Source organism: Pleurodeles waltl, chromosome 4_2 (genome assembly GCF_031143425.1).
Source record: "Pleurodeles waltl isolate 20211129_DDA chromosome 4_2, aPleWal1.hap1.20221129, whole genome shotgun sequence".
Taxonomy (NCBI): Eukaryota; Metazoa; Chordata; class Amphibia; order Caudata; family Salamandridae; genus Pleurodeles; species Pleurodeles waltl.
In genome coordinates, this window is record NC_090443.1 from 434733915 (window position 1) to 434758774 (window position 24860).

The 24860-nt window shown below is 46.1% G+C and overlaps 1 protein-coding gene across 3 annotated transcripts in view; it reads right to left on the minus strand.

Moving 5' to 3' along the window:
• The window catches only part of PKN1 (protein kinase N1), a 461693-nt gene that overhangs the window by 115313 nt on the left and 321520 nt on the right, over window positions 1–24860 (minus strand). For all 3 annotated transcript variants that reach the window (XM_069231709.1, XM_069231708.1, XM_069231707.1), the window contains exon 11: window positions 10945–11116. In XM_069231709.1, coding sequence (XP_069087810.1) covers window positions 10945–11116 — 172 coding nt within the window. The remainder of the gene's footprint in view (window positions 1–10944; window positions 11117–24860) is intronic.

The following is a 24860-nucleotide window of genomic DNA, read 5'->3' on the forward strand; positions in this document are numbered from 1 at the left end:
CTGAAAACTAAACATCTGGGTGAGTCCCACAACATTTTCTTACCGACAATTCCCTGCAAACCGCCAACTTTGCTGGAAATGACACATTTTCCCCACATTTTTGTGGTGGAACCTTCAGGAATCCACAAAATTCCTACCACCCAGCATTGTCGCATCCTTACCGATAAAAATTCTGCCCCACTTGTCAGCCTAAAACTTTTTTTTTCAAAATGCCCTTTTGGTCCCGGTTTGGTTCCCCCTCCTTTTCGACATGTTTTTGGCTCCTCCCTGTCACAGGCAGCGGGCCACCTACACAAGTGAGGTATCCTTTTTACCAGGAGGCTGAGGGGAACGTTGGGTGGTAGGAAATTTGTTCTGGTGCGTTGATCCCACACAGAAATGTGGGGAAAATGCAATTTTTTAGCTAAATTTGAGGTTTGCTGAGGATTCTGGGTAAGAAAACACTAGGAGATCCATGCAAGTCACACCTCACTGGACTCCAACGGATGTCTTGTTTTCAGAAATGTTTGGGTTTGGTAGGTTTCCCTATATGGCTGCTGAGCCCAGGACCAAAAACGCAGGTGTCCACATAGTGTTTTGGGGCATTTCCTTTTGCGGGCACTAGGCCTACCCACACAAGTGAGGTACTATTTTTATCGGGAGACCTGGGGGAACGCTGCGTAGATGGAAGGTTGTGGCTCCCCTCAGATTCCAGAACTTTGCAGCACCGAAATGTGAGGAAAAAGGTTTTTGCCACATTTTGAGATTTGCTAAGGATTCTGGATAACAGAACCTGGTGAGAGCTTCACAAGTTACCCCATCCTGGGTTCCCCTAGGTGTCTAGTTTTCAGAAATTTCCAGGTTTGCTAGGTTTTCCTAAGTGCCGGCTGAGCTAGAGGCCAAAATCCACAGCGAGGCACTTTAAAAACAAACATGTCAGATTTCAATCTCAAAATGTGATGTGTCCATGTTGCATTTCCTGTTGCGGCATTAGGCCTACCCACACAAGTGAGGGACCATTTTTATTGGGAGACTAGGGGGAACACAGAATAGCAGAACAAGTGTTATTGCCCCTTGTCTTACTCTACATTTTTTCCTTCCAAATGTAAGACAGTGTGTAAAAAATATGTTTATTTGTGAAATGCCCTGTAATTCACATGCTAGTACAGGGACACGGAATTCAGAGATCTGAAAATAACTACTGCTTCTCAACACCTTATATCTTGTGCCCATTTTGGAAATACAAAGGTTTCCTTGATACCTATCTTTCACTCTTTATATTTCACCAAATGAATTGCTGTATACCCGGTATAGAATGAAAACCCATTGCAAGGTGCAGCTCCTTTATTGGCTTTGGGTACCTAGAGTGCTGATGAACCCACAAGCCCTATATATCCCTCAACCAGAAGAGTGCAGAAGACGTAACGGTATATTGCTTTAAAAAATCTGACATGGCAGGAAAAAGTTACAGAGTAAAAAATGGAGAAAAATTGCTTTTTTTTCATCACAATTTCAATATTTTTTTTATTTCATCTGTTATTTTCTGTAGGAAAACCTTGAGGATCTACACAAATGACCCCTTGCTGAAATCAGAATTTTGTCTAATTTTTAGAAATGTTTAGCTGTCCGGGATCCAGCATTGGTTTCACACCAATTTCTGTCACTAACTGAAAGGAGGCTAAAAGCACCAAAAATAGAAAAATGGGCTATGTCCCAGTAAAATGCCAAAATTGGGTTGAAAAATTTGGTTTTCTGATTCAAGTCTGCCTCTTTCTGAAAGCTGGGAAGATGGTGATTTTAGCACCGCAAACCCTTTGTTGATGCCAAATTCAGGGGGAAAAAAACACAAGCCTTCTTCCGCAGCCCTATTTTCAATTTTTCTTTTTTAAATGAAAGTTTTGCTGTATTTTGGCTAATTTCTTGGTCTCCTCCAAGGGAACCCACAAACTCTTGGTACCTCCAGAATCCCTAGGATGTTGAAAAAAAGGACTCAAATTTGGCGTGGGTAGCTTATGTGGACAAAATGTTATGAGGGCCTAAGCGCGAACTGCCCCAAATAGCCAAAAAACAGGCCTGGCACCTGAGGGGGAAAGGCCTGTCAGCGAAGAGGTTAAATACTTTAATACTGTTTATTAATATTGTTATTATAACTTTAGGTGTCTAAATTCTGTCTTCAGCAGCCAGGCTGCTAAGCTTATTGTTTCTGGTTCTGGATGTAGACTTCTTCTCTTGTCCATAAATAACACATTTTGTTGTACTGGTAGAGTTAAATCTTTCCCGTTTGCAACTGGATTAGTTCTGAAAAACAAGTTTGTGTTGCCCATTGTGGTGCAATTAAGATCAGCGTCATCCTGTTCCTTTTGCAATTGTTAATCACCCTGTGCAAGAGTGATATTGGGGGAAAGCATAAGCAAATGTCCCTGGTCAATGTGTCGACAGGGCATTCACCAGGGACTGGTGGTGATGATGTCTGGATGCAAAGCTTTGGCATTTTTGCATTCTCTGGTGTTGCAAAAAGCTCGACTTAAGGTGTTCCCCACTTCCAAAAGATTTTTCTGAGCACTTTCTGATTCAACGTCTATTCGTGTGAGCAGGATTCTTGCCTGCTGAATTTGTCTGGATCCACATTGTCCTCCCCTGGCAGATGTATTGCTGTTAAAGACATCTTCTTTGAATGGCCCAGTTCCAAAGTTCCTGGGCTAATCTTGATAACTGTGCGGATAGAGTTCCACCCTGTTTGTCTATGTAGAACACTGCTATAGTGTTGTCTGTTTGAATTAACACAGATAAACATGATAGCTGCCTTTGAAATGCTTCTAAGGCTAGGAACACCGTATTTAATTCTAGGAATTTATGTGTTGCACTGCATCCTCCTCCTTCTATAGTCCTCTGACTTTGCATGAGTTCAGATGTGTGCTCCCCATCCCATATGTGAGGCAGCTGTTATTGATGGAATTGACAGTTGAAATGTCATTCCTTGCCTTATATTTGATCTGTTCCACCATGCTATCTCTGTTTCTACTTTACATGACAACCACTAGATCTTCCCAAATTCCTGTGGCTTTTGACCACTGAGCTTGCAGCCAGTCTTGTAATTGTCTCATGTGAAGTCTTGCATATGGTATTAAGGGACTGCATGATGACATTTTTCCCAGAAGCTTCCCCACTGTCCTCACTGTAAGAGCTTGTCCCTTCTGGTATTGATGAGCATCCACAATCAAAGATTGTGTTCTCTTCTCATTTGGGAACACTTTCCCTTGAATAGAATTTATTATTGCTCCCAGAAATATATTTTCCTGTTCTGGAGTGGGGGATAATTTCTTTAAGTTTATTGAGAATCCCAAGGCGAATACTGTCTTTATTGCATGCTGATTATGATTCTTGCATTTTTGTAAGAGTTTGCTCTCACCAGCCAATCTTCTAAGTATGGGTAGACATGAATATCCTTTCTTCTGAGGTGAGCTGCTGCTGATGCCAGGCACTTTCTAAACAACTTTGGTGTGGATTTTATTCCAAATGCCAGTACTGAAAATTGATAGTGAATCTTGCTCACCACAAAGTATAGAAATCTTTTGTGATGTGTATTCACAGGAATGGGCAAGCATGGGTCTTTTAGGTTTATATTTGCCATTAAGTCTCCCTCCTGTAGTTGCAGGATGAGCTCTTGCAGTATCGTCATCTTGTTTTTATGAACCTTAAGTGTAAAATTTTTCTAAGTGAGTTGGTCACTTGGGGAATAAGGAAATATGTTGAATAGTTTCCCTTGTTGATTTCCTGTGTTGGAACCTTTTCTATTGCTTTCTTTGCTAGCAATTCATCCACTTCGTTGAGGAGCAGTGTTGTTTCCTTCTTGGAATGGATTAAGGGCCTGATTACAACTTTGGAGGACGGTGTTAAACCGTCCCAAAAGTGGCGGATATACCACCTACCGTATTACGAGTCCATTATATCCTATGGAACTCGTAATACGGTAGGTGGTATATCCGTCACTTTTGGGACGGTTTAACACCGTCCTCCAAAGTTGTAATCAGGCCCAAAGTTTAGTATCCACTGAGGCCATTTGGGACAGACTGGACTGTCATGTTTGGAAAAATTATAGACGGCGGTTACACTGAGAGGGAGACCAGTCGGACCGCTGATTCTCTCCCTGTGTGGACCGGATACAGAGATGGTTGTAGGACAAGTGCCGATCAACTCACTGTTATGGGACCACTTGATAGGGATATTTGAATCCCCGACACGTGTAGACACTCCTGAAGTTAGAGAGTTCCTTAATGAGATTAAAATCCCCAGATTGACAGAGGCCCAGTCCGAAGGTCTGAAAGGAGACATACAACTGGAGGAGCTACAAGAGGTCCTCCGAGAAATGCCTTGCAGAAAACGCCCCGGTCCGGATGGACTCCCGGTTGAGTATTTTCAAAGGTAGTCTGCCTCTATGCTCCCTGGATTGTCGGAGACTCTCTGGGAGGCGCACAATGAAGGTGCCTTACCAGCTCACATGCAAGGAGCCCTGATAATCATGTTACCGAAACGGGTAAGGACCCTGCTGACCACAGCTCCTACCGGCCGCGGTCTATGCTCTATGTAGACATTAAATAACATGCAAAAGTTCTAGCCATGTGGTTAGGCTGGGTGATCACCCACCTGGTCCACTAGGACCAATGTGGGTTTATGCCAGGGAGAGGTACGCACGCACATGAATATGCGGAGGCTCTCCCATGTGATGCACAAAACCCAAGACACTGCGATGCGGGAAGCACTGATCGCCTTGGATATCGAAAAGGCATTTGATTCCCTGTCCTGGAAATTTCTGTGGGAGGCGATGAGACGGATGGGCCTCAGGCCAGGCTTCCTATCGTGGATGCGCCTGTTATACACAGCACCAAGAGCTAGAGTGTGCACTGGACAGGTGGTTTCTGACTTGCTCAGCATTGAGGGACGAATAAGGCAGGGATGCCTGCTGTTGCAGCTCCGGTTTGAGCTCGCGTTGGAGCCACTAGTGATATAACTTAAGACAGGACTTCGGGACTGTGGTGTACAAGAGTGCACCTTGACACATATTGTGTCAATGTATGCTGACGACATCCTGATATACATGTCTGACCCAGAACGATCGGTGACCTTCCTCATGCGACATATGACCAGGCTTGGGGGGATCTCGGGCCTCTGCTTCAATCGGCACAAGACAGTGCTCTTTCCCTTGGCATCCCTAGCTGGGCTTGCAGTGCCCAACGTGGGAGACCCGATCGTTTCACAATTTGGGGATACAGGTAACTCCCAACCACTACTTACAGTATGATTTGAATATGAGCAGAGTACTTGCTAGCCTTCGGACCTCCGTCCAGTTTTGGACCACGTTGCTGTTATTGGTCATGGGCAGGGTGGCCCTGAGTAAGATGATCCTGCTACCCTGCTGCCTTTTAATCAATGCAAAATTTGTTCTGCTACTGCCACCATCTTTATTTTGACAACTCAAAAAGTTGCTAGTGTCCCTGGTATGGGTGGGAAAAAGATGCAGGGTTCACCTTGTGGTCTTAAAATTGGACACAGACAACAGTATTCATACTATCTGGCGGGCCTGCTCCAATATGCGGCCCTGTGGTGTAAGGATGGTCCTAACTGGGAGAAAAAGTTACTGGAGGGCTTGTGGCACTAGACAAGCTTCCTAAATTACTTATGCATGGTTCCAGACTCTCAGCGGACACCTCCTTTGCCCTCTTGAGGTTGCCCAGACAAGGGAGAGGGCAGTTACGCAGGTTCTGCAACGAGTACCCTACGCACGGCTCCTCCCAATTTGGTGGCTGCACCCATTCGAGCACATAAAGGGCTCTATGGATATCTCAAGATGGTTGGAGGGAGCCTGGAAGAGATAGGGACTCATTTCAGAATTGGCTGGAGGCAATTTTTGCAGTATGCAAGCGTATCACAATCGATCCGGGAGATTTGGACGTCCTTCCCAGAGGAACCTGTCGTATTACAGATGATATTGGACCCTGGCTCTGCCAAGGATATTCTCTCCGGACTATATGCTGCCCTTCAGAAGAACAGATGGACGGATGTGTCGATGTCATGCAGAGCTTGGGAAGCGGACCTAGAGATAATGCTCACTGACCAGGAGTGGAACAGGGCCTAGGCACAATTACAGGAGATGTAAAGCAATGCCAGGTTTAAATTGACACAATTTTATTACCTGCAAAGAGCATACCTGACACCGCAGCACCTGCATAGGATTTAGCCAACACACTCCGCTGAGTGCGCACGCTGTGGCATACCCCGGCCACATTTGGCTATGTCACATGAGAATGTAGGACGTTGCAGCCCTTTTGGAATGAGATAATACGGGAGGTGGGCAGAACAACAGTGGTAAAGGTGGAGTTGACAATACGACATTGCTTGCTTGGTCTACTGCCTCGCTGCAAAACAATGATGTACAGATTTGCCAGATTGGGGCTAGCACTTGCAAGACAATGTATTGCCATTCACTGGGCTAGCCCGATCTCTCTGACCCGGAACAAAGGGCAGACCAATTTACTGGAACGGGCAGTGGCAGAAGAATGCTGAACGGGATTTGGAGCTCTGGGGGGCCATGATGGATTGTCTAGGGGAGGGGGACACATTAGTGACAGCTGATTTAGCCTCAAGCTCAACTGGGGGCGGAGGCGGAACCACCCCTGGGCTGTCTATCAAGGTGGATGTATCCTAGTGGACTTGGTGAGACACTCAGGGTCCCACAGGGGCAATTAGAGACCTGGGAGTACTGTAGATGTGTATTTCAGAGTAGAAGATGCTAGAAGGAATAAGGGAGGAGCTCCTCGCCCCCTCCTTTCACTCTGGGTGTACTAATACTGTATTGACATAGATGCAAAAGCTTGTTCATTGAGGTGGCTGCTGGTAGCTCCCTCTGGCCCTTGGGGACTATGGCACCTACAATCCTGCGTTTCACCAGCCTCCCGTAGAGTGGGGTACTGAGAGAGCTGCAAGTGCACCACGTGGTTCTCTGTAAAGTTATTGTGAGGAATCTGCTGCTTTATTGTTTTGCCTCTATTGAGACCTCTGTATTGTTTGCTTTGACCAGTTTAAATGTGAATAAACAAAGTGAAAAAAAGTTTAGTATCCATTTGTCTGAAGTTATTTTTCTTCACTCCTGGAAGACATTTTTTTAATCTGCCCTCTAATGGTGTTGTATGTAGGTAAGACTATTGTTTGTTGTTGTCTCTGTGGTTGTTGTCCCACCTTGATGGTACTTGTGAGAGGCTTTGTGTTTGTGCTGAGTCACTTATGTGTGGGGTTTGATCCTCCCTTGTGCAGCTGACCCCTTCCTCTGCCTCTCCCACGAAAGGACTGTCTGCCCTGTTATTGGCTCTGCCATGCTTGTTGAGATCCCGCTGTCGGATTTCTGTGTGTTTTCTGTCTGAAAGTTTCCCCTTCTGATGGGTCTGCATAATGCTGCTGTTCCCCTACACATTTCTCCCAGAACCTGCAGGGCGTCCATCGATTGTGTGGTCTCATTATCTTTCTTTAATTAGTTCAGCTTGTCATCCACTGACCTGCCAAAAAGTTGTTCCCCATTGAATGGGCTATTGAGGCCTGTAGCTCTGGTTTGAATCCTGAGAATCTTAGCCACGAGTGCCTTCTGAGGGTTACCTCATCATAATTTGACGGCTAGATGTAGGAGCTACGGCCAGTGCTGACTTCAGGCATGTGTTGGCAATGTTTTTGTCACTATCCACCAAGTGTGCAGCCCTCTTTCTGTACTGTTCTGGGAGATGCTTCATTAGCTTCCCAATTTCCTCTCAATGCTGGTGTGCAGGCGGTTCAAGAGGACACTAGAGTTGACAATGCGCTAATGGTTACCAGCACTGCGTTCTACTTTCCTCCTCTAAAACTCCATTCGCTTGCTTTCCTTTTCTGAAGGAGTACCAACTGTTGTTGGTTCATTGGCTCTTTTCCTTGCTGTTGAGACTATGTCAGAGTTTGCTGGTACTGGACCTTCAATATAAACTGGATCCTTGGTTGAGTTTATATTTTTTCTCTGCTCTTGGGGTTACACCAGTGCACGTGGCAGGCTCCTGAAATGACTCCCTTCCCTGATCCAGAACACCAGGGAGCATCAGCAGAAACTGATTTATTGCCTGGTATGGAATTAAGGTTTCAAGAGAAAACATGACTGTGTTTTTTCTCCTTTCAACTGAACCCAAAATTTGTCAGAAGCATGTTTGATGACTTGATTATACATGCCTATTTTATCAGGAGGTGAAAACCTCGATGGGTAAGAGTCTACTCCTTCCTGTGTGGGAGTCAGCTTCTAACTCCTGCCACTGATGAATGTATTCAGCTTCGGAACCTTGGACGCTTTCCATGAGTTGATCTTCCTCTTCTTCATAGAAGGGTCCTTCCTCCTCTTCTTCCGGTTCAGGTGTCAGTCAATTGCTAAAACCCTCTGTCCCCAAAGTCCTTGTGTGCCGAAGCTTTTGGTGGGATCCTGAAACCCCTCAGACTGTCATTGAACTCCTTTTTTTCAAGGAGCGCAGACATTTCAGCCTCCAATCTTTTGCTTCCTTTCGATTTTGGCAACCTGACCTTCGGGGGCAAGATTGGGAGCCTTCCACTTGTCTGCGGCACAATCTTTCGACAATGTAACCGTCATTGAGCTTCAGTGGTCAAGTTTTGACCCGTCTATTTTCAATGTCGAAGTGTCTTTATCATGTACGTCTTTCGACACCTTGGAATTTTCGGAAGTCTTTCCTCCACCGGATTCCCCCTTGAGGGATCTGTGTGACTCCTTCTCTCGGGACATGCCTGCCGGCGGGTGCGTCTTTCGACACAGCTGCTTCTATTGATGTCTGCAAGTCATATTTCTCTGACTTGGATGATTTTTTTGTGCACAAAGTCCCTCTTACTTCTGCGTCGCCTTCTCCTCATTGTTGACGAACTTGACCTGCACGTCAGACATCTCTTCCCCTGCTTCCTCAACGACATTGTCTTCCTCTTCGCTAGAGAGGCCCAAGTCTCTCAAAGATGGTGTTGTCTGCTGGTCCTGCATGCTGTGGTGAGCCCTTCTGTGTATCTCCCTTACCCTCAGCATTTCTGGAGCGAATGCCGAACTAGCGTTGCAGTCCTCAGACAAAGGTTGCAGACTCTGTGCGGATCCTTTTGGAAAAACTTGTGATGGCAGTTCTTACAAAATTGAAACAGTGTTTTCCCCATCTAAGTCATTCAGGGACCCCCGGGAACGGGAATTCTCTGAATTTCTTCCTGATTTCTTGAACTTTCCTTCTCTAATCTTCCTCTCAGGTTATCCTGTCGGTGTTGTAGACTAATCAGGTAACTTTTTCGGCAGCTTTTACAGCTTTTTCGTCGCAATCTTCTTCTCTGTTTTGGAGATCCTTCAGCAGGCTTCCACACCCAAATGGCAGAAAAAAAAGGATCTGAAGATGGTGGCCACAGGTGGGAGTTTTGGGAAGAAGCAAGGCGACGTCACAAGGGACATCAAATGGAGGTACCGTCGATGCCCACCAACAAACAAAGCAGAAAAGAGAGGAAGGACTACGCAAAACAAAAAACAAAAAAAATAAGGACTACAAAATACTGGAGAATTTTGGACGCAACCACTAGACGGCAGAATAATGCATAGCATGTGAATCCAGAAAAGATTCATGCTGCAATACTAGACAATTCAATTTTCCCTAAAGCTTAGTGTGATTTAAGGTGACATTCATATAGCCTCTGGGGTGAAGTTCAAATAACACCATGGGCACATGTAGAGGAAGGCAGTAACGCAGGATTCACTGAACAAATTGCATCCTGCCTTTACATTTTCCATTTTCTGCTCTGGTGGGGTAAGCCACCCAGTTTAGAGATCCTTAGTGTGTGCTCTGTCCAAAGGAACTTTTGTCAAAAATATTTTCTCACAAATAGGACAGCTCAGGTTCGTTAGATTAATAAACTAAAGATATTAAGATATTTTTAATACCCAATATTAGTCCTTTACCATGTTAAAAGTGAATAAAAAATAAGAAAGAAGCCAACGCAAAATCATTTTTGCACTTCTAATTTGAAGACAGGTAGCTTATAATATGTATTGAAAAGAATGCTGAAAGGATTATTGGAAATAGACGCATTAGGGCATGACTGTACGAGGAATGTAATTAAGGGTAATGCAACTAGAACAGTTTCAATGTACTTGCAACCACTGTAAATACTTTTTGCCATGTACGTATACAAACATGTATGAAAAAACAAATACAGTTAAAATAAGAAAAAATAACAGGCTATAAAATGGAGATTCGGAATTTATAAAAAGAGGTTTTCATCAAAACAACAGTATATGCAGTAAAGCAAAGGCATTGCAAAAGAAGTTTTGAAATTACATTTTAGCAAAAATATTTGGAAAAACTAATTTAGCACATAGAGATAGTGGCAGTTCATCCATCTAAAGTGGCAGAACCACCATCATGTTTGAATAAGTTACCACTATGACTACCCATTTTCATAAAAAGTTATGCATATTGTCTTTAGCGTGCTGGGAATCAGCTATCAGGCTTAGTGGCAGCCTCAACATGCTGGTACAGACAAAGTACCTCAAATTCAGGGACCCATTTCTAATATCAAAACTTCAGTCATCATAGATGGGCATTATCAGAATTTCCATAAAAGATTCCCTCGAGCATTCCCACTTTCATGGAAAAAGCGCTGCTTCTATGACATTTCAATGAATTTTCCACTACTGGTACGGTGAAGGATTTACAGCTGCCACACTGGTGGAGAGAAACCTTTTCAGCAATATCTTAATCAGCTACCTACAGCCTGAGGAAATCTGGTCCCACACAGAACCCCCAAAAACCAAGCCAAACACAGCCACAACCTAAAACAGCCTTTCTACAAAATTATCACAGAGGCCCCTCCTTTAGCCAGCCTTACTTGTGGGTCAGTAAAGGTCACATACATATTTAGAAGTAATCTTACCCTGCAGTGAAAGAGGAAAGACTGTTCTGGCCATCAGAAATAAATCCGGGGTGCATCTGAGCAGAAGGGCTATATGTTCCTGTAGTACTGGCAGTGGGAAATGCTCTTCGCAGGAGACGCACCCATGTAGCAATGTCGATGTTCATCTGGCGAGCACGTAGGAAGGCTTTACCTACAAATAAATACACAACTATGTAAATTCATCCAAGCACACTCAGGCCATGTCACCTGTATGCCAATGTAGTAACAAGAGCATTTGAGCTTGATATTTCACACATATAGTAGGAAACATGAAGGGTCTGTTTTCAGTAGGCTACATCACAAGGATGACGTTACACACAACTAGACAGTGCAATAAGAGACCCTGTCAGTGTGGTTTTAACAGTGTCAAACTTGCCCCTGTTCAAAGGAAGGTATGACTGATTGATAGGACAGGGTGAGAGAAAGCCAAAAGATACCTGTAGTTATACTACTATAAGAATAAACCATACCATCTAGAACCATGCCATTGACACAAATTGGTTGAGATATGGAAGATTTCATCTCTACTAACTGTTTTCATCCACAGATGTTTAAGATTAACCAATTTAAGATGACACTGGTGATGCTATTTCTTGAACGAGAGTAAGATTGATTGGTCAACAGTATTAAAGGCTGCTGTGTCATGTAGCACAAAGAGATATGGTTCACCATAATAAGTGGATTGATAGAAGTGTTTCAGAAATGCTGGACCCCTGTCCACCCAGAAAGTCTTCTCTGTTTCAGGTCAATGACTGGTCGCACAAGATGAACATGATTCTGAGATAACAAGGACAACACTTTTATAACATTCATAAAAAGCCCGGTACTTTTTCTTGATTTCGGGAGCAACTGAAGTAGTCGAAGCAGAAGTGACTCTGGATATGTTATCATCTAAGAAAAGAAAGACCTGTAACCCTTTAGCTGCTGACACCGCTAGGCACTCCATGATTATCCTGGAAGCTCATTCTAGTGGAAGAGAAGCTTCTGCTAGTGTATCAAGCCCACTATGAAACAAAACTAATTCTGTAACAGTATTTGATCGCTATATGGAACTAGGAGACTTAATTAAACAAGACCAAGAAACTTCATAAGGAAAGAAGCAATTAGCTCTATGTTAAGGATTTTGAATTTTTCTCACTGAATGCATTTAATGATGACTCACATTTAGAACAGGCCTTTGCTTAAGCACTGTATTTAATTGTAAAATGATTTTAAAATGTTCAAACTGAAAAAATTGCTACTTTTAATATTTATATTTTAAATTTAAAACGTTGTGTTTTGGGGTAGAGCCTGGAAGTCTGAATAAACTTGAAGGTCATGCCGAGGGCATGGGCCCTTGTCTGAGAGGGAAGTTACTTCTATCGATCTGGAAGGAGTATGTGTTACTTACTGTGTAGGCATCTGTTTGTAGCTTGTAATTCTGTAAACTCACAAGCTCTGCATACTCCTGCCATCTAGGATCGGGTGTACACTTTGCAAGTTGTTTTACTTCGAAGATGTCCTTAAGAGTCACTGTAATTCCTCCATTAGTAGGGAATGCGCATAGGCACTGACTTCATTGTTGGAATGTTTTCAGCACAGCAGGGATAATGTAATTGTGGAGTGGTTAGTAGTGAGAAAGTGGTGACCGTGCAAATAGTTTAAAAAGTATATACTTAATGTTACAGAGATGTGCAAACAAGACATTGTCTCTGGTGAGGAGGATGAGCGCATGTGAATATACAGCACTACAAGCTAAGGACAGATGCTTACATGGTAGGTGCCGTATTGTATACCTAGCATGTGTGACTGTAGATTCACATGATCTGCATAAACTGTAAAGCAGTACTCCCATAAGTGGTTGTTAGTCGGTGGATGATGCGGATAGTTGAAAACGTTCTTAATACTGTGTGGCCAACCCTGGCCTGTGGACAGGTGAGAATATTAAGACAGTAATGTTTGGTAAAGGTGTGTGGGGTTGGCCATGTAGCTGCTTTGCAGATGTCAGCTTCAGGAATATTCCCTAGAAGTGCCATGGTTGTCCCTGTCTCCCCAATGTGGCCTAGGGGAGTGGGGAGAACCTTTTTTGCTTTAAGTTAACATGTTTGGATACATTTGATGATCCATCTAGCTAAGCCACATTTTGATACTGGGCGCCCCTTTACGAAGTTTAGCAAAGGCAACAAAGCTCTACACGTTTCCTTAAAGGTTTGTTTCTCTCAATGTAGTACATTAAGGCTCTTGACATCTAGGGTGTGGAGAGACCTCTCAGCTGTAGAGTATGTGAAGGGAAAAGCAGTGGTAACTCAATTGTTTGGTTAAGATGGAAAGGAGAGACCACCTTAGCAAGGCATTTTGGGTCAGTTCTGGGAACAACCATATCCTGACGGATCTGGATAAAGAGCTCCATTAAAGTGAGGGGTACCAACTCACTTATTCGTCTTAGCGAGGTGATGGCTAAAATAAAAGCCAATTTCCAGAAAAGGAAATGCAGAGAGCAGGAATACAATGGTTTGACTGGGGGGAGGGGGGTCGCATGAGCTTAGTGAGAGCTATGTTAAGGTTCCATAGACCGACAGGCGGCACTGCAGGTGTAACCACTTGAGGTTTTCCTTAAAAGCATTAGTGACAGGACTTTTGAAGATGGAAGACTGCTCTCCATTGTGCATGTGTGCAGCAATGACTGAAGGATGTAGATGAATGGAAGTGTGTGGTAACCCTGATTTCTGTAGGTGAAGTAAGTACTACTAAATGTCCTGGACCACAGGCTTAAGCGAGTCTAAACCCTTACGTCACAATAGGAACAAACATTTTCCACTTTGCTGTGTAGCAAGACCTAGTACAGTACATCTGTGCACTTCCTTTAGAGCTCTCATACAATCTTGTGTAACACATAAGTAACCAAATTCTAATATCTCAGGTGCCAAATTGCTATATTGAGCTGCCTTGGATCTGGGTGTCTGATCTTGCCCTGTTCTCGAGTGTGAAGGTTCTGAGGAGTAACAGATATCTCGAGTAAGACTGAGAAACATGGCTTATGGCCCATGTGATGACTACCAGGAGGAAAGTGAGAGATATTTGCTATAGTTCCCTGACCACATATGGATGGAGTTGAAAAGGAGTAAAAGTGTAGGCCAATATCTCTGACCAGTTCATCCATAGAGCATTGCCCATGGACTGGGGTTGTGGAAAGCTAGTGGTGACGTTTTGACATTTTGTGTTTTCATGAGTGGTGAAGAGGTCTATTTGCAGAAACCCCCACCTTCATGAATACAGGAATAGGATTTGTGGGACGAGTTGCCATTAGTGGACTTGTTAATGCGTCCTTCTTACAGGCCCGCAAATTTGATGTCCTCTCCAGAAAGGTACTTCAGTAGGAGATGTATTTGATTGTGAATCACCCAATCCCAAATATTCTGTGCCAATGCTGAGGTGAGTGAGTGCCTTCTGTTTCTGTGGATAATACATGGCTGTCATTTCGCCAGTTGTGACCAATACCACATTGCTGTGAATATTCTGAAAGAAGACTTTGAAAGGCAAGAAGCTTGAGGTAATGGAGGTGAAACCCCGGTTGCTGGGCTGACCAAAGGCCCTGAACTGTCAGTGAGGAGATGCACAGCCACAGCCAGAGAGGGAGCCATCCATGGTGATCGTTGCCTGTGGAATGGGGTCTACGAAGGGCCTACCATTCAGATAATTGTTGCTGTTCCACCACTGCAGAGAGCGATGACCACTGGCCTTTTCCAACACTAGATCTTGTAGATGACCCTCCGCCTGTGACAGACTTTGCTGTAGTGGATTTATGTACGATCATGCATGGGAAACTATGGTTATGCAAAAAGCCATCATTCCCAAAAATAACCAGCCTGTTTGGACTGAAAGAGGATGATCTGGCTGAAAAAGAGGCAATTGCTCCTGAAAGACTTGAAGTCTTTGGGGCTTGGAGTAAGGTTTTCGGACAGTGGTATTTAGAATTGACCCCAGGCAGTAAAGGCTGGGTTTGTAGAGGTTGAAGGTGGGGAAATTGTGCTATTTATTGTAAATCCCAACCTGTCAAGAAGGGCAGTGGCAGCTTGAGTGTGTGCTAGGCATGGCTGCTTGCTAGCACTCTTCATCAGCCAATCATCAAGATAGCGGAAACGTGTGTGCCTCCCCTCATGAGGTCAGCAGCTACAACGGCTAGACATTTCATAAACAAAACACACCTAATGATGGTAACTGTAAGGAAATGGCTCCCTGTTACAGTTACCCCCCACTTTTTGCCTGATACTGATGCTGACTTGACTGAGAAGTGTGCTGGGACCCTGCTAACCAGGCCCCAGCACCAGTGTTCTTTCACCTAAAATGTACAATTGTCTCCACAATTGGCACAACCCTGGCACCCAGGTAAGTCCCTTGTAACTGGTACCAAGGGCCCTGATGCCAGGGAAGGACTCTAAGGGCTGCAGCATGTCTTATGCCACCCTAGGGACCCCTCACTCAGCATACACACACTGCTTGCCAGCTTGTGTGTGCTGGTGGGGAGAAAATGACTAAGTCAACATGGCACTCCCCTCAGGGTGCCATGCCAACCTCACACTGCCTGTGGCATAGTTAAGTCACCCCTCTAGCAGGCCTTACAGCCCTAAGGCAGGGTGCACTATACCACAGGTGAGGGCATAGGTGCATGAGCACTATGCCCCTACACTGTCTAAGCAAAACCTTAGACATTGTAAGTGCAGGGTATCCATAAGAGTATATGGTCTGGGAGTCTGTCAAAATGAACTCCACAGCTCCATAAAGGCTACACTGAATACTGGGAAGTTTGGTATCAAACTTCTCAGAATAATAAACCCACACTGATGCCAGTGTTGGTTTTATTAATAAATGCACACAGAGGGCATCTTAGAGATGCCCCCTGTATTTTAGCCAATTGTTCAGTACAGGACTGACTGGTCTGTGCCACCCTGCTGCTGAGAGATGAGTTTCTGACCCCATGTGGTGAGGGCCTTTGTGCTCTCTGAGGACAGAAACAAAAGCCTGCTCTGGGTGGAGGTGCTTCACACCTCCCCCCTGCAGGAACTGTAACACCTAGCAGTGAGCTTCAAAGGCTCAGGCTTCGTGTTACAATGCCCCAGGGCACTCCAGCTAGTGGAGATGCCCGCCCCATGGACACAGCCCCCACTTTTGGCGGCAAGTCCAGAGGAGATAATGAGAAAAACAAGGAGGAGTCACCCACCAGTCAGGACAGCCCCTAAGGTGCCCTGAGCTGAGGTGACCCCTGCCTTTAGAAATCCTCCATCTTGGTTTTGGAGGATTCCCCCAGTAGGAATAGGGATGTGCCCCACTCCCCTCAGGGAGGAGGCCAAAGAGGGTGTAGCCACCCTCAAGGACAGTAGCCATTGGCTACTGCCCTCCCAGACCTAAACACACCCCTAAATTTAGTATTTAGGGGCACCCCAGAACCGAGGAAACTAGATTCCTGCAACCTAAGACGAAGAAGGACTGCTGAGCTGAAAAACCTGCAGAGAAGACAGAGACACCAACTGCTTTGGCCCCAGCTCTACAGGCCTGTCTCCCCACTTCAAGAGAACTGCAACAGCGACGCGTTCCACAGGGTCCAGCGACCTCTGAAGCCTCAGAGGACTACCCTGCATCTAAAAGGACCAAGAACTCCCAAGGACAGCGGCTCTGCTCAAAGGAAGAAGCATCTTTGCAACAAAGAAGCAACTTTGAAAGAACACAAGTTTCCCGCCGGAAGAGTGAGACTTTGCACTCTGCACCCGACGCCCCCGGGTCAACTTGTGGAGAACCAACACTACAGGGAGGACTCCCCGGCGACTGCGAGCCCGTGAGTAGCCAGAGTTGACCCACCTGAGCCCCCACAGTGACGCCTGCAGAGGGAATCCAGAGGCTCCCCCTGACCGTGACTGCCTGCTTCTAAGAACCCGATGCCTGGTAAGGACACTGCACCCACAGCCTCCAGGACCTGAAGGATCCGACCACCAGTGCAGGAGCGACCCCCAGGTGGCCCTCTCCTTTGCCCAGGTGGTGGCTACCCCGAGGAGCCCCCCCCTTGCCTGCCTGCATCGCTGAAGAGACCCCTAGGTCTCCCATTGGACTACATTGCAAACCCGACGCCTGTTTGCACACTGCAACCGGCCGGCCCCGTACCGCTGAGGGAGTACTTTTTGTGCTGACTTGTGTCCCCCCCGGTGCCCTACAAAACCCCCCTGGTCTGCCCTCCGAAGATGCGGGTACTTACCTGCTGGAAGACTAGAACCGGGGCACCCCCTTCTCCATTGAAACCTATGTGTTTTGGGCACCACTTTGACCTCTGCTCCTGACCGGCCCTGAGCTGCTGGTGTGGTAACTTTGGGGTTGCTCTGAACCCCCAACGGTGGGCTACCTTGGACCCAACTTTGAACCCTGTAGGTGGTTTACTTGCCTGCAAAACTAACAAACACTTGCCTCCCCCAGGAACTGTTGAAAATTGCAGTGTGTCCAGTTTTAAAATAGCTTATTGTCATTTGTGTGAAAACTGTATATGCTATTTTGCTAATTCAAAGTTCCTAAAGTTCGTAAGTGAAATACCTTTCATTTAAAGTATTGTTTGTAAATCTTGAACCTGTGGTTCTTAAAATAAACTAAGAAAATATATTTTTCTATATAAAAACATATTGGCCTGGAATTGTCTTTGAGTGTGTGTTCCTCATGTATTGCCTGTGTGTGTACAACAAATGCTTAACACTACCCTCTGATAGGCCTACTGCTCGACCACACTACCACAAAATAGAGCATTAGAATTATCTCTTTTTGCCACTATCTTACCTCTAAGGGGAACCCTGGGACTCTGTGCATGCTATTTCTTACTTTGAAATAGTACATACAGAGCCATCTTCCTGCATTGGTGGATCAGCAGTGGGGCACAAGACTTTGCATTTGCTGGACTACTCAGCCAATACCTGATCACATGACTAAATTCCAAAAATTGTCATTAGAAACTGATTTTTGAAATTTGAACAATTTTTCTAAAAAATTTTAAGTCCTGCTAGGGCCGTGTGTTAGTCCCTGTAAGCATTTCTTTTAGAGTTAAAAAGTTTTGTAAAAGTTTGAATTAAGTTCTAGAGATAGTTTTAGATTCTTAAAAAAGTATTCCAACTTTTAGAGAAATAATGTCTACTGCAGAAGAGACGGTGGTGGAGCTCAACCTCACTCCTTACCTGCATCTTAGGATGTCAGAGTTAAGGACTCTCTGCAAAATCAAAAAGATAAAAACTGGGTCCAACTCTACCAAAGTACAGCTCCAGGAGCTTTTGGCAGAGTTCAAAAGGGACTACCCCTCTGAGGATAATCCTTCAGATGGTGAAATTAGTGAACAGGAGGATGACTTCCCCCCTCCTGTCCTAAATAGGGAGAACAGGGTCCCTCAACCCCTGACTACTCAAATCATAGTCAGAGAGACTGGTTCTTCCACAGGGGAGACCATTACCTCTGAAAGCATTGAGGGCAGCCTCAATGAAGAGGACCTCCTGTTAGCCAGGATGGCCAAAAGATTGGCTTTGGAGAAACAGCTCCTAGCCATAGAAAGGGAAAGACAAGAGATGGGCTTAGCTCCCATCAATGGTGGCAGCAACTTAAATAGGGTCAGAGAAACTACTGGCATGCTAAAAATCCACAAAGGGATTGTAACTAAATATGAAGATGGTGATGACATCACCAAATGGTTCACAGCCTTTGAGAGGGCTTGTGCAACCAGAAAAGTAAACAGATCTCACTGGGGAGCTCTCCTTTGGTAAATGTTCACTGGAAAGTGTAGGGATAGACTCCTCACTCTCTCTGGTAAAGATGCAGAATCCTATGACCTCATGAAGGCTACCCTGATGGAGGGCATTGGATTCTCCACTGAGGAGTACAGGATTAAGTTCAGGGGGGCTCAAAAATCCTCGAGCCAGACCTGGGTTGATTTTGTAGACTACTCAGTGAAAACACTGGATGGTTGGGTAACTGGAAATGAAGTACATGACTATGTTGGGCTTTATAATTTGTTTATGAAAGAACACATTTTAAGTAACTGCTTCAATGAAAAGTTGCATCAGTATCTGGTAGACCTAGGTCCAATTTCTCCCCAAGAATTGGGAAAGAAGGCAGACCACTGGGTCAAGACTAGGGTAACCAAAACTTCCACTGGGGGTGACCAAAAGAAAGGGGTTACAAAGCCTCCCCAGGAGAAAGTGGGTGACACTAGAAATAATGAAAAAGAGTCCTCTGTAGGCCCCCAAAAACCAGACCAGGTGGGTGGGCCCCAAGACACAACCCAAAACAAAGGTGGGTACCAGGGTAAGAACTGGGATGCCACTAAGGCATGGTGCCAAAACTGTAGACACTTCTTGTCCCCCCAAAAAAACCCTAGCAAAATCCCAGGGGTGACCAGTGTAGCCATTGGGGATGACTCCTCAGATGAGGAGGTCTTCATAGTCTTCAACTGGAAAAAGGGCCCCACAGGTGAGTTGGAGATTCCAGAGGGAAGTAGACACTTCCACCACCTATTGGTGAATGGAATCCCAGCCACTGCCCTGAGAGACACTTGTGCCAGTCACACTATTGTGCATGACAGGCTGGTGTTCTCAAACCAGTACATCCCAGGTGAGACTGCCAGAGTAAGAGTTAGCCCAGACAGGGTCACTGGTAGGCCTGTGGCTTTTGTGCCCATAGAAGTGGGTGGGACTTTTAGCTGGAAAAGGGTGGTAGTCAGTACAGACCTCCCCCTTGATTGTCTCCTTGGAAATGACTACCCAGAGGTTAGTCAGAGCCCAAGAGAGGAACTGGTCCAGTGCCAGTCCTCTCTCAAGGATTCTGGAGGTTCTTTCCCTGCAGTAACTGCAAGTAGGCCCCAAAAGAAAAAGAAAGGAAAACATAGTAGGAAAGGAGGACAACCTTTAGCCAAGGTTCCAGCAAGCCAAGGAGCTTCTGCTCCAATAGGGGAGAACTCCAAAAATGGCACTGGTAAAGTCCAACCTGACCCACAAGAAGTCCTGGCTAGTCAGGCAACTTTTAAACCTGAGTGGGTGGCTCCTCAGTTAACAGAAGAAAGAGTGGAAGAAGGGTGTTTACTACAAGATGTAGTAACCCCCACTCTTACACAGCAGACAGGAACCTGAACCCAAAGAAGCCTGTAACTTAGCTCCTTCCCTTGCAGGTGAAGAGCTAAAGGTGTGGTTCTGGGCACTGACAGCGGTCAGTGGCCTCTGCTGGGTGTTACCCTTTATGGCTGCACTATCCTTGGCATGGTGGTCTGACCCCATGACAAATAGCAAGTTAGGCCCCCTGACCCTGTTGGTCATGGTGGGGTTACTCCAGCTAGGGGTAACCTCTTTGGGTAAGCTAGGGGTGACCCTGGCTAAAATTAGATTAGCAGAGGTGGATACCACTAACCCCAAAATAGAGAGAATGGGTGAAGACATTAAAGGCACAGACAAGAGGCAATTCAGACTAGGTCCTATCACTGTGGAAGTGGGTCAGTTCCCCAGAGGGAATGACCTGAACAGGAGGATGTAAGGCAGAGTAGGCCCTGCAACAAATCAGCCTATTTCCTCTACTCTTCCTCGCCTGACAGACTAGGAAGACTCTCCCAGCTTTGGCTGAGTCTCCTGGCCTGTGGGCTGGAGGGGGCGTGTGTAAGGAAACTGCTCCCTGTTGCAGTTACCCCCCACTTTTTGCCTGATACTGATGCTGACTTGACTGAGAAGTGTGCTGGGACCCTGCTAACCAGGCCCAAGCACCAGTGTTCTTTCACCTAAAATGTACAATTGTCTCCACAATTGGCACAACCCTGGCACCCAGGTAAGTCCCTTGTAACAGGTACCCCTGGTACCCAGGACCCTGATGCCAGGGAAGGTCTCTAAGGGCTGCAGCATGTCTTATGCCACCCTAGGGACCCCTCACTCAGCACAGACACACTGCTTGCCAGCTTGTGTGTGCTGGTGGGGAGAAAATGACTAAGTCGACATGGCACTCCCGTCAGGGTGCCATGCCAACCTCACACTGCCTGTGGCATAGTTAAGTCACCCCTCTAGCAGGCCTTACAGCCCTAAGGCAGGGTGCACTATACCACAGTTGAGGGCATAGGTGCATGAGCACTATGCCCCTACACTGTCTAAGCAAAACCTTAGACATTGTAAGTGCAGGGTAGCCATAAGAGTATATGGTCTGGGAGTCTGTCACAAACGAACTCCACAGCTCCACAAAGGCTACACTGAATACTGGGAAGTTTGGTATCAAACTTCTCAGAATAATAAACCCACACTGTTGCCAGTGTTGGATTTATTAAAAAATGCACACAGAGGGCATCTTTGAGATGCCCCCTGTATTTTACCCAATTGTTCAGTACAGGACTGACTGGTCTGTGCCAGCCTGCTGCTGAGAGACGAGTTTCTGACCCCATGTGGTGAGGGCCTTTGTGCTCTCTGAGGACAGAAACAAAAGCCTGCTCTGGGTGGAGGTGCTTCACACCTCCCCCCTGCAGGAACTGTAACACCTAGCAGTGAGCTTCAAAGGCTCAGGCTTCGTATTACAATGCCCCAGGGCACTCCAGCTAGTGGAGATGCCCGCCCCCTGGACACAGCCCCCACTTTTGGCGGCAAGTCCAGAGGAGATAATGAGAAAAACAAGGAGGAGTCACCCACTAGTCAGGACAGCCCCTAAGGTGCCCTGAGCTGAGGTGACCCCTGCCTTTAGAAATCCTCCATCTTGGTTTTGGAGGATTCCCCCAATAGGAATAGGGATATGCCCCCCTCCCCTCAGGGAGGAGACACAAAGAGGGTGTAGCCACCCTCAAGGACAGTAGCCATTGGCTACTGCCCTCCCAGACCTGAACATACCCCTAAATTCAGTATTTAGGGGCACCCGAGAACCGAGGAAACTAGATTCCTGTAACCTAAGACGAAGAAGGACTGCTGAGCTGAAAAACCTGCAGAGAAGACAGAGACACCAACTGCTTTGGCCCCAACTCTACCGGTATGTCTCCCCACTTCAAGAGAACTGCAACAGCGACGTGTTCCACAGGGTCCATCGACCTCTGAAGCCTCAGAGGACTACCCTGCATCTAAAAGGACCAAGAACTCCCGAGGACAGCAGCTCTGCTCCAAGGAAGAAGCATCTTTGCAACAAAGAAGCAACTTTGAAAGAACACACGTTTCCCGCCGGAAGCGTAAGACTTTGCACTCTGCACCAGACACCCCCGGCTCGACTTGTGGAGAACCAACACTATAAGGAGGACTCCCCAGCGACTGCGAGCCTGTGAGTAGCCAGAGTTGACCCCCCTGAGGCCCCACAGCGATGCCTGCAGAGGGAATCCAGAGGCTCCCCCTGACCACGACTCCCTGCTTCTAAGAACCCAACACCTGGTAAGGACACTGCACCTGCAGCCCCCAGGACCTGAAGGATCCGACCTCCAGTGCAGGAGCGACCCCCAGGTGGCCCTCTCCCTTGCCCAGGTGGTGGCTACCCCGAGAAGCCCCCCCCCCCCGCATCGCTAAAGAGACCCCTAAGTCTCCCATTGGACTACATTGCAAACCCGACGCCTGTTTGCACACTGCACCCGGCCGGCCCCGTGCCGCTGAGGGTGTACTTTTTGTGCTGAATTGTGACCCCCCCGTGCCCTACAAAACTCCCCTGGTCTGCCCTCCGAAGACGCGGGTACTTACCTGCTGGCAGACTGGAACCGGGGCACCCCCTTCTCCATTGAAGCCTATGTGTTTTGGGCACACCACTTTGACCTCTGCACCTGACCGGCCCTGAGCTGCTGGTGTGGTAACTTTGGGGTTGCTCTGAACCCCCAACGGTGGGCTACCTTGGACCCAACTTTGAACCCTGTAGGTGGTTTACTTACCTGCAAAACTAACAAACACTTACCTCCCCCAGGAACTGTTGAAAATTGCAGTGTCCAGTTTTAAAATAGCTTATTGTCATTTGTGTGAAAACTGTATATGCTATTTTGCTAATTCAAAGTTCCTAAAGTTCTTAAGTGAAATACCTTTCATTTAAAGTATTGTTTGTAAATCTTGAACCTGTGGTTCTTAAAATAAACTAAGAAAATATATTTTTCTATAGAAAAACCTATTGGCCTGGAATTGTCTTTGAGTGTGTGTTCCTCATTTATTGCCTGTGTGTGTACAACAAATGCTTAACACTACCCTCTGATAGGCCTACTGCTCGACCACACAACCACAAAATAGAGCATTAGAATTATCTCTTTTTGCCACTATCTTACCTCTAAGGGGAACCCTTGGACTCTGTGCATGCTATTTCTTACTTTGAAATAGTACATACAGAGCCAACTTCCTACAGTAACCCTGAAGGGCAGTACTTTGAACTGGTAGTATACCCTACTTCGCACAAAACAGAAGTAGCACTGATGAACATGATGTGTAGGTATGCAGAAGTCAGCGTCTTCCAGTTCGAAGGCAGTCATCATGTCACCTGACTGCAGCAGTGGGATTACATCCTAAAGAATGGTCATATGGAAGTGTTTTGACAGGATGTACCTGTTTAGAGGCAGGGTATCAAAGATTGGTCTTGAGGAGCCGTCCTTTCTGGGGGTTAAAGAGGACAGGAAGTACACCCTCGCACTGGTGGTGAGAGGGTCCTGCCTCTATGGCCCAATTAAGGAGGAGCGCTTGCCCTCTTCTTATATGTCAGGAGTGTTCTGCGTTTAGGGTGTGTCCACGGGGTGGAATGTTTAGAGGAGTTGAGAGAAAGTGTGGACAATAACCTTGCTGTATTATGCTTAGAACCCAGCAGTGTGATTTGATTGCTTCCCAGTGTGGAAGAAATCATTGTTAGTTTCCCCCCGCAGGTGTAGTGTGATTGTAGGGGAATGCGTGGCAAGTCTCAGCTTTGTGGCAGAGGCCACCTTAGGGGAATGCTTCTGATTTTGCCTCTGCTAGAATTACCCCTGTAGGAACCACATGAGTACCCCCTGCATACCTGCTGATGATATGACTGCTGCTGGTATTGGTATGAATGTTGCTGATCTGGGGAAATAGCCTTTGCGGCACCCTGTATTGTTGCCTCCGAAAGGAGCTTCTTGAGGAGGCTTCTGGAGAGCACTTATACTTTTTGCGATGTCTGTATTCTCTGTTATATTCTCTAATATCTGGTCAAGTTGTGGACCAAAGAAGTTCTCCCCATCAAAAGGTAGGCTCACAAGGAGTTGCAGTACTTCTGGGCTTCAAACCAGAAATTCTGAGCTAAGCATGTCTACACAGGATAACAGAGGTTTTAACCTCCCTGGCTGCCGTTGCCAAGCTGTCTAGAGTGCTCTTTATAGTGGCATTGGAAATTATCCTACCTTCAGACACAATATCATAATCCCTCTTAATAAACTGTTATGGAAGATGCTGTAGAAGGTTCTCCTTCTCTTTTCAATGGGCTCTATGAGATCTTAAGAGGAGGCCCACTGTGTTGATTTTAGCCAGTGGGTGGGGGCTTCCACTGCAACCCTTTTCCCAGCAGCTTCTAATATATTGCTTTCGTTATCTGGTGGCAGAGCATCTCCTATGGCTGCACAGAGGCCTGTTTACAAGCAGTGTGCATTACCAAAGGAGTCTGCAGAGACATTACCCATAATGTACATGGGGTCTGAGAGAGAAGCTTTATACTTTTTTTCTACCCTAGAGGTAACCCACTGGGCCCCTACAGGTTCTTTCAAAATCTCTGGGGCAGACTTAAGCATACCCTTAAGCACTGGAAATAACTGCATGGATTGTGCCGTTTTGGATATTTTTCCACAAGGAAGTCTTCCTTCTCAGGAATGATGTGCATAGCCACCTTATGGTTCAGCCCTCTGAGTGACCCCTTGGTAGTTGACAGTGTTGTCAGCAGGAGAGGTCCTAAATGGAATAGGCTCCACGACTACGTCCCCTGAACATTTTTTT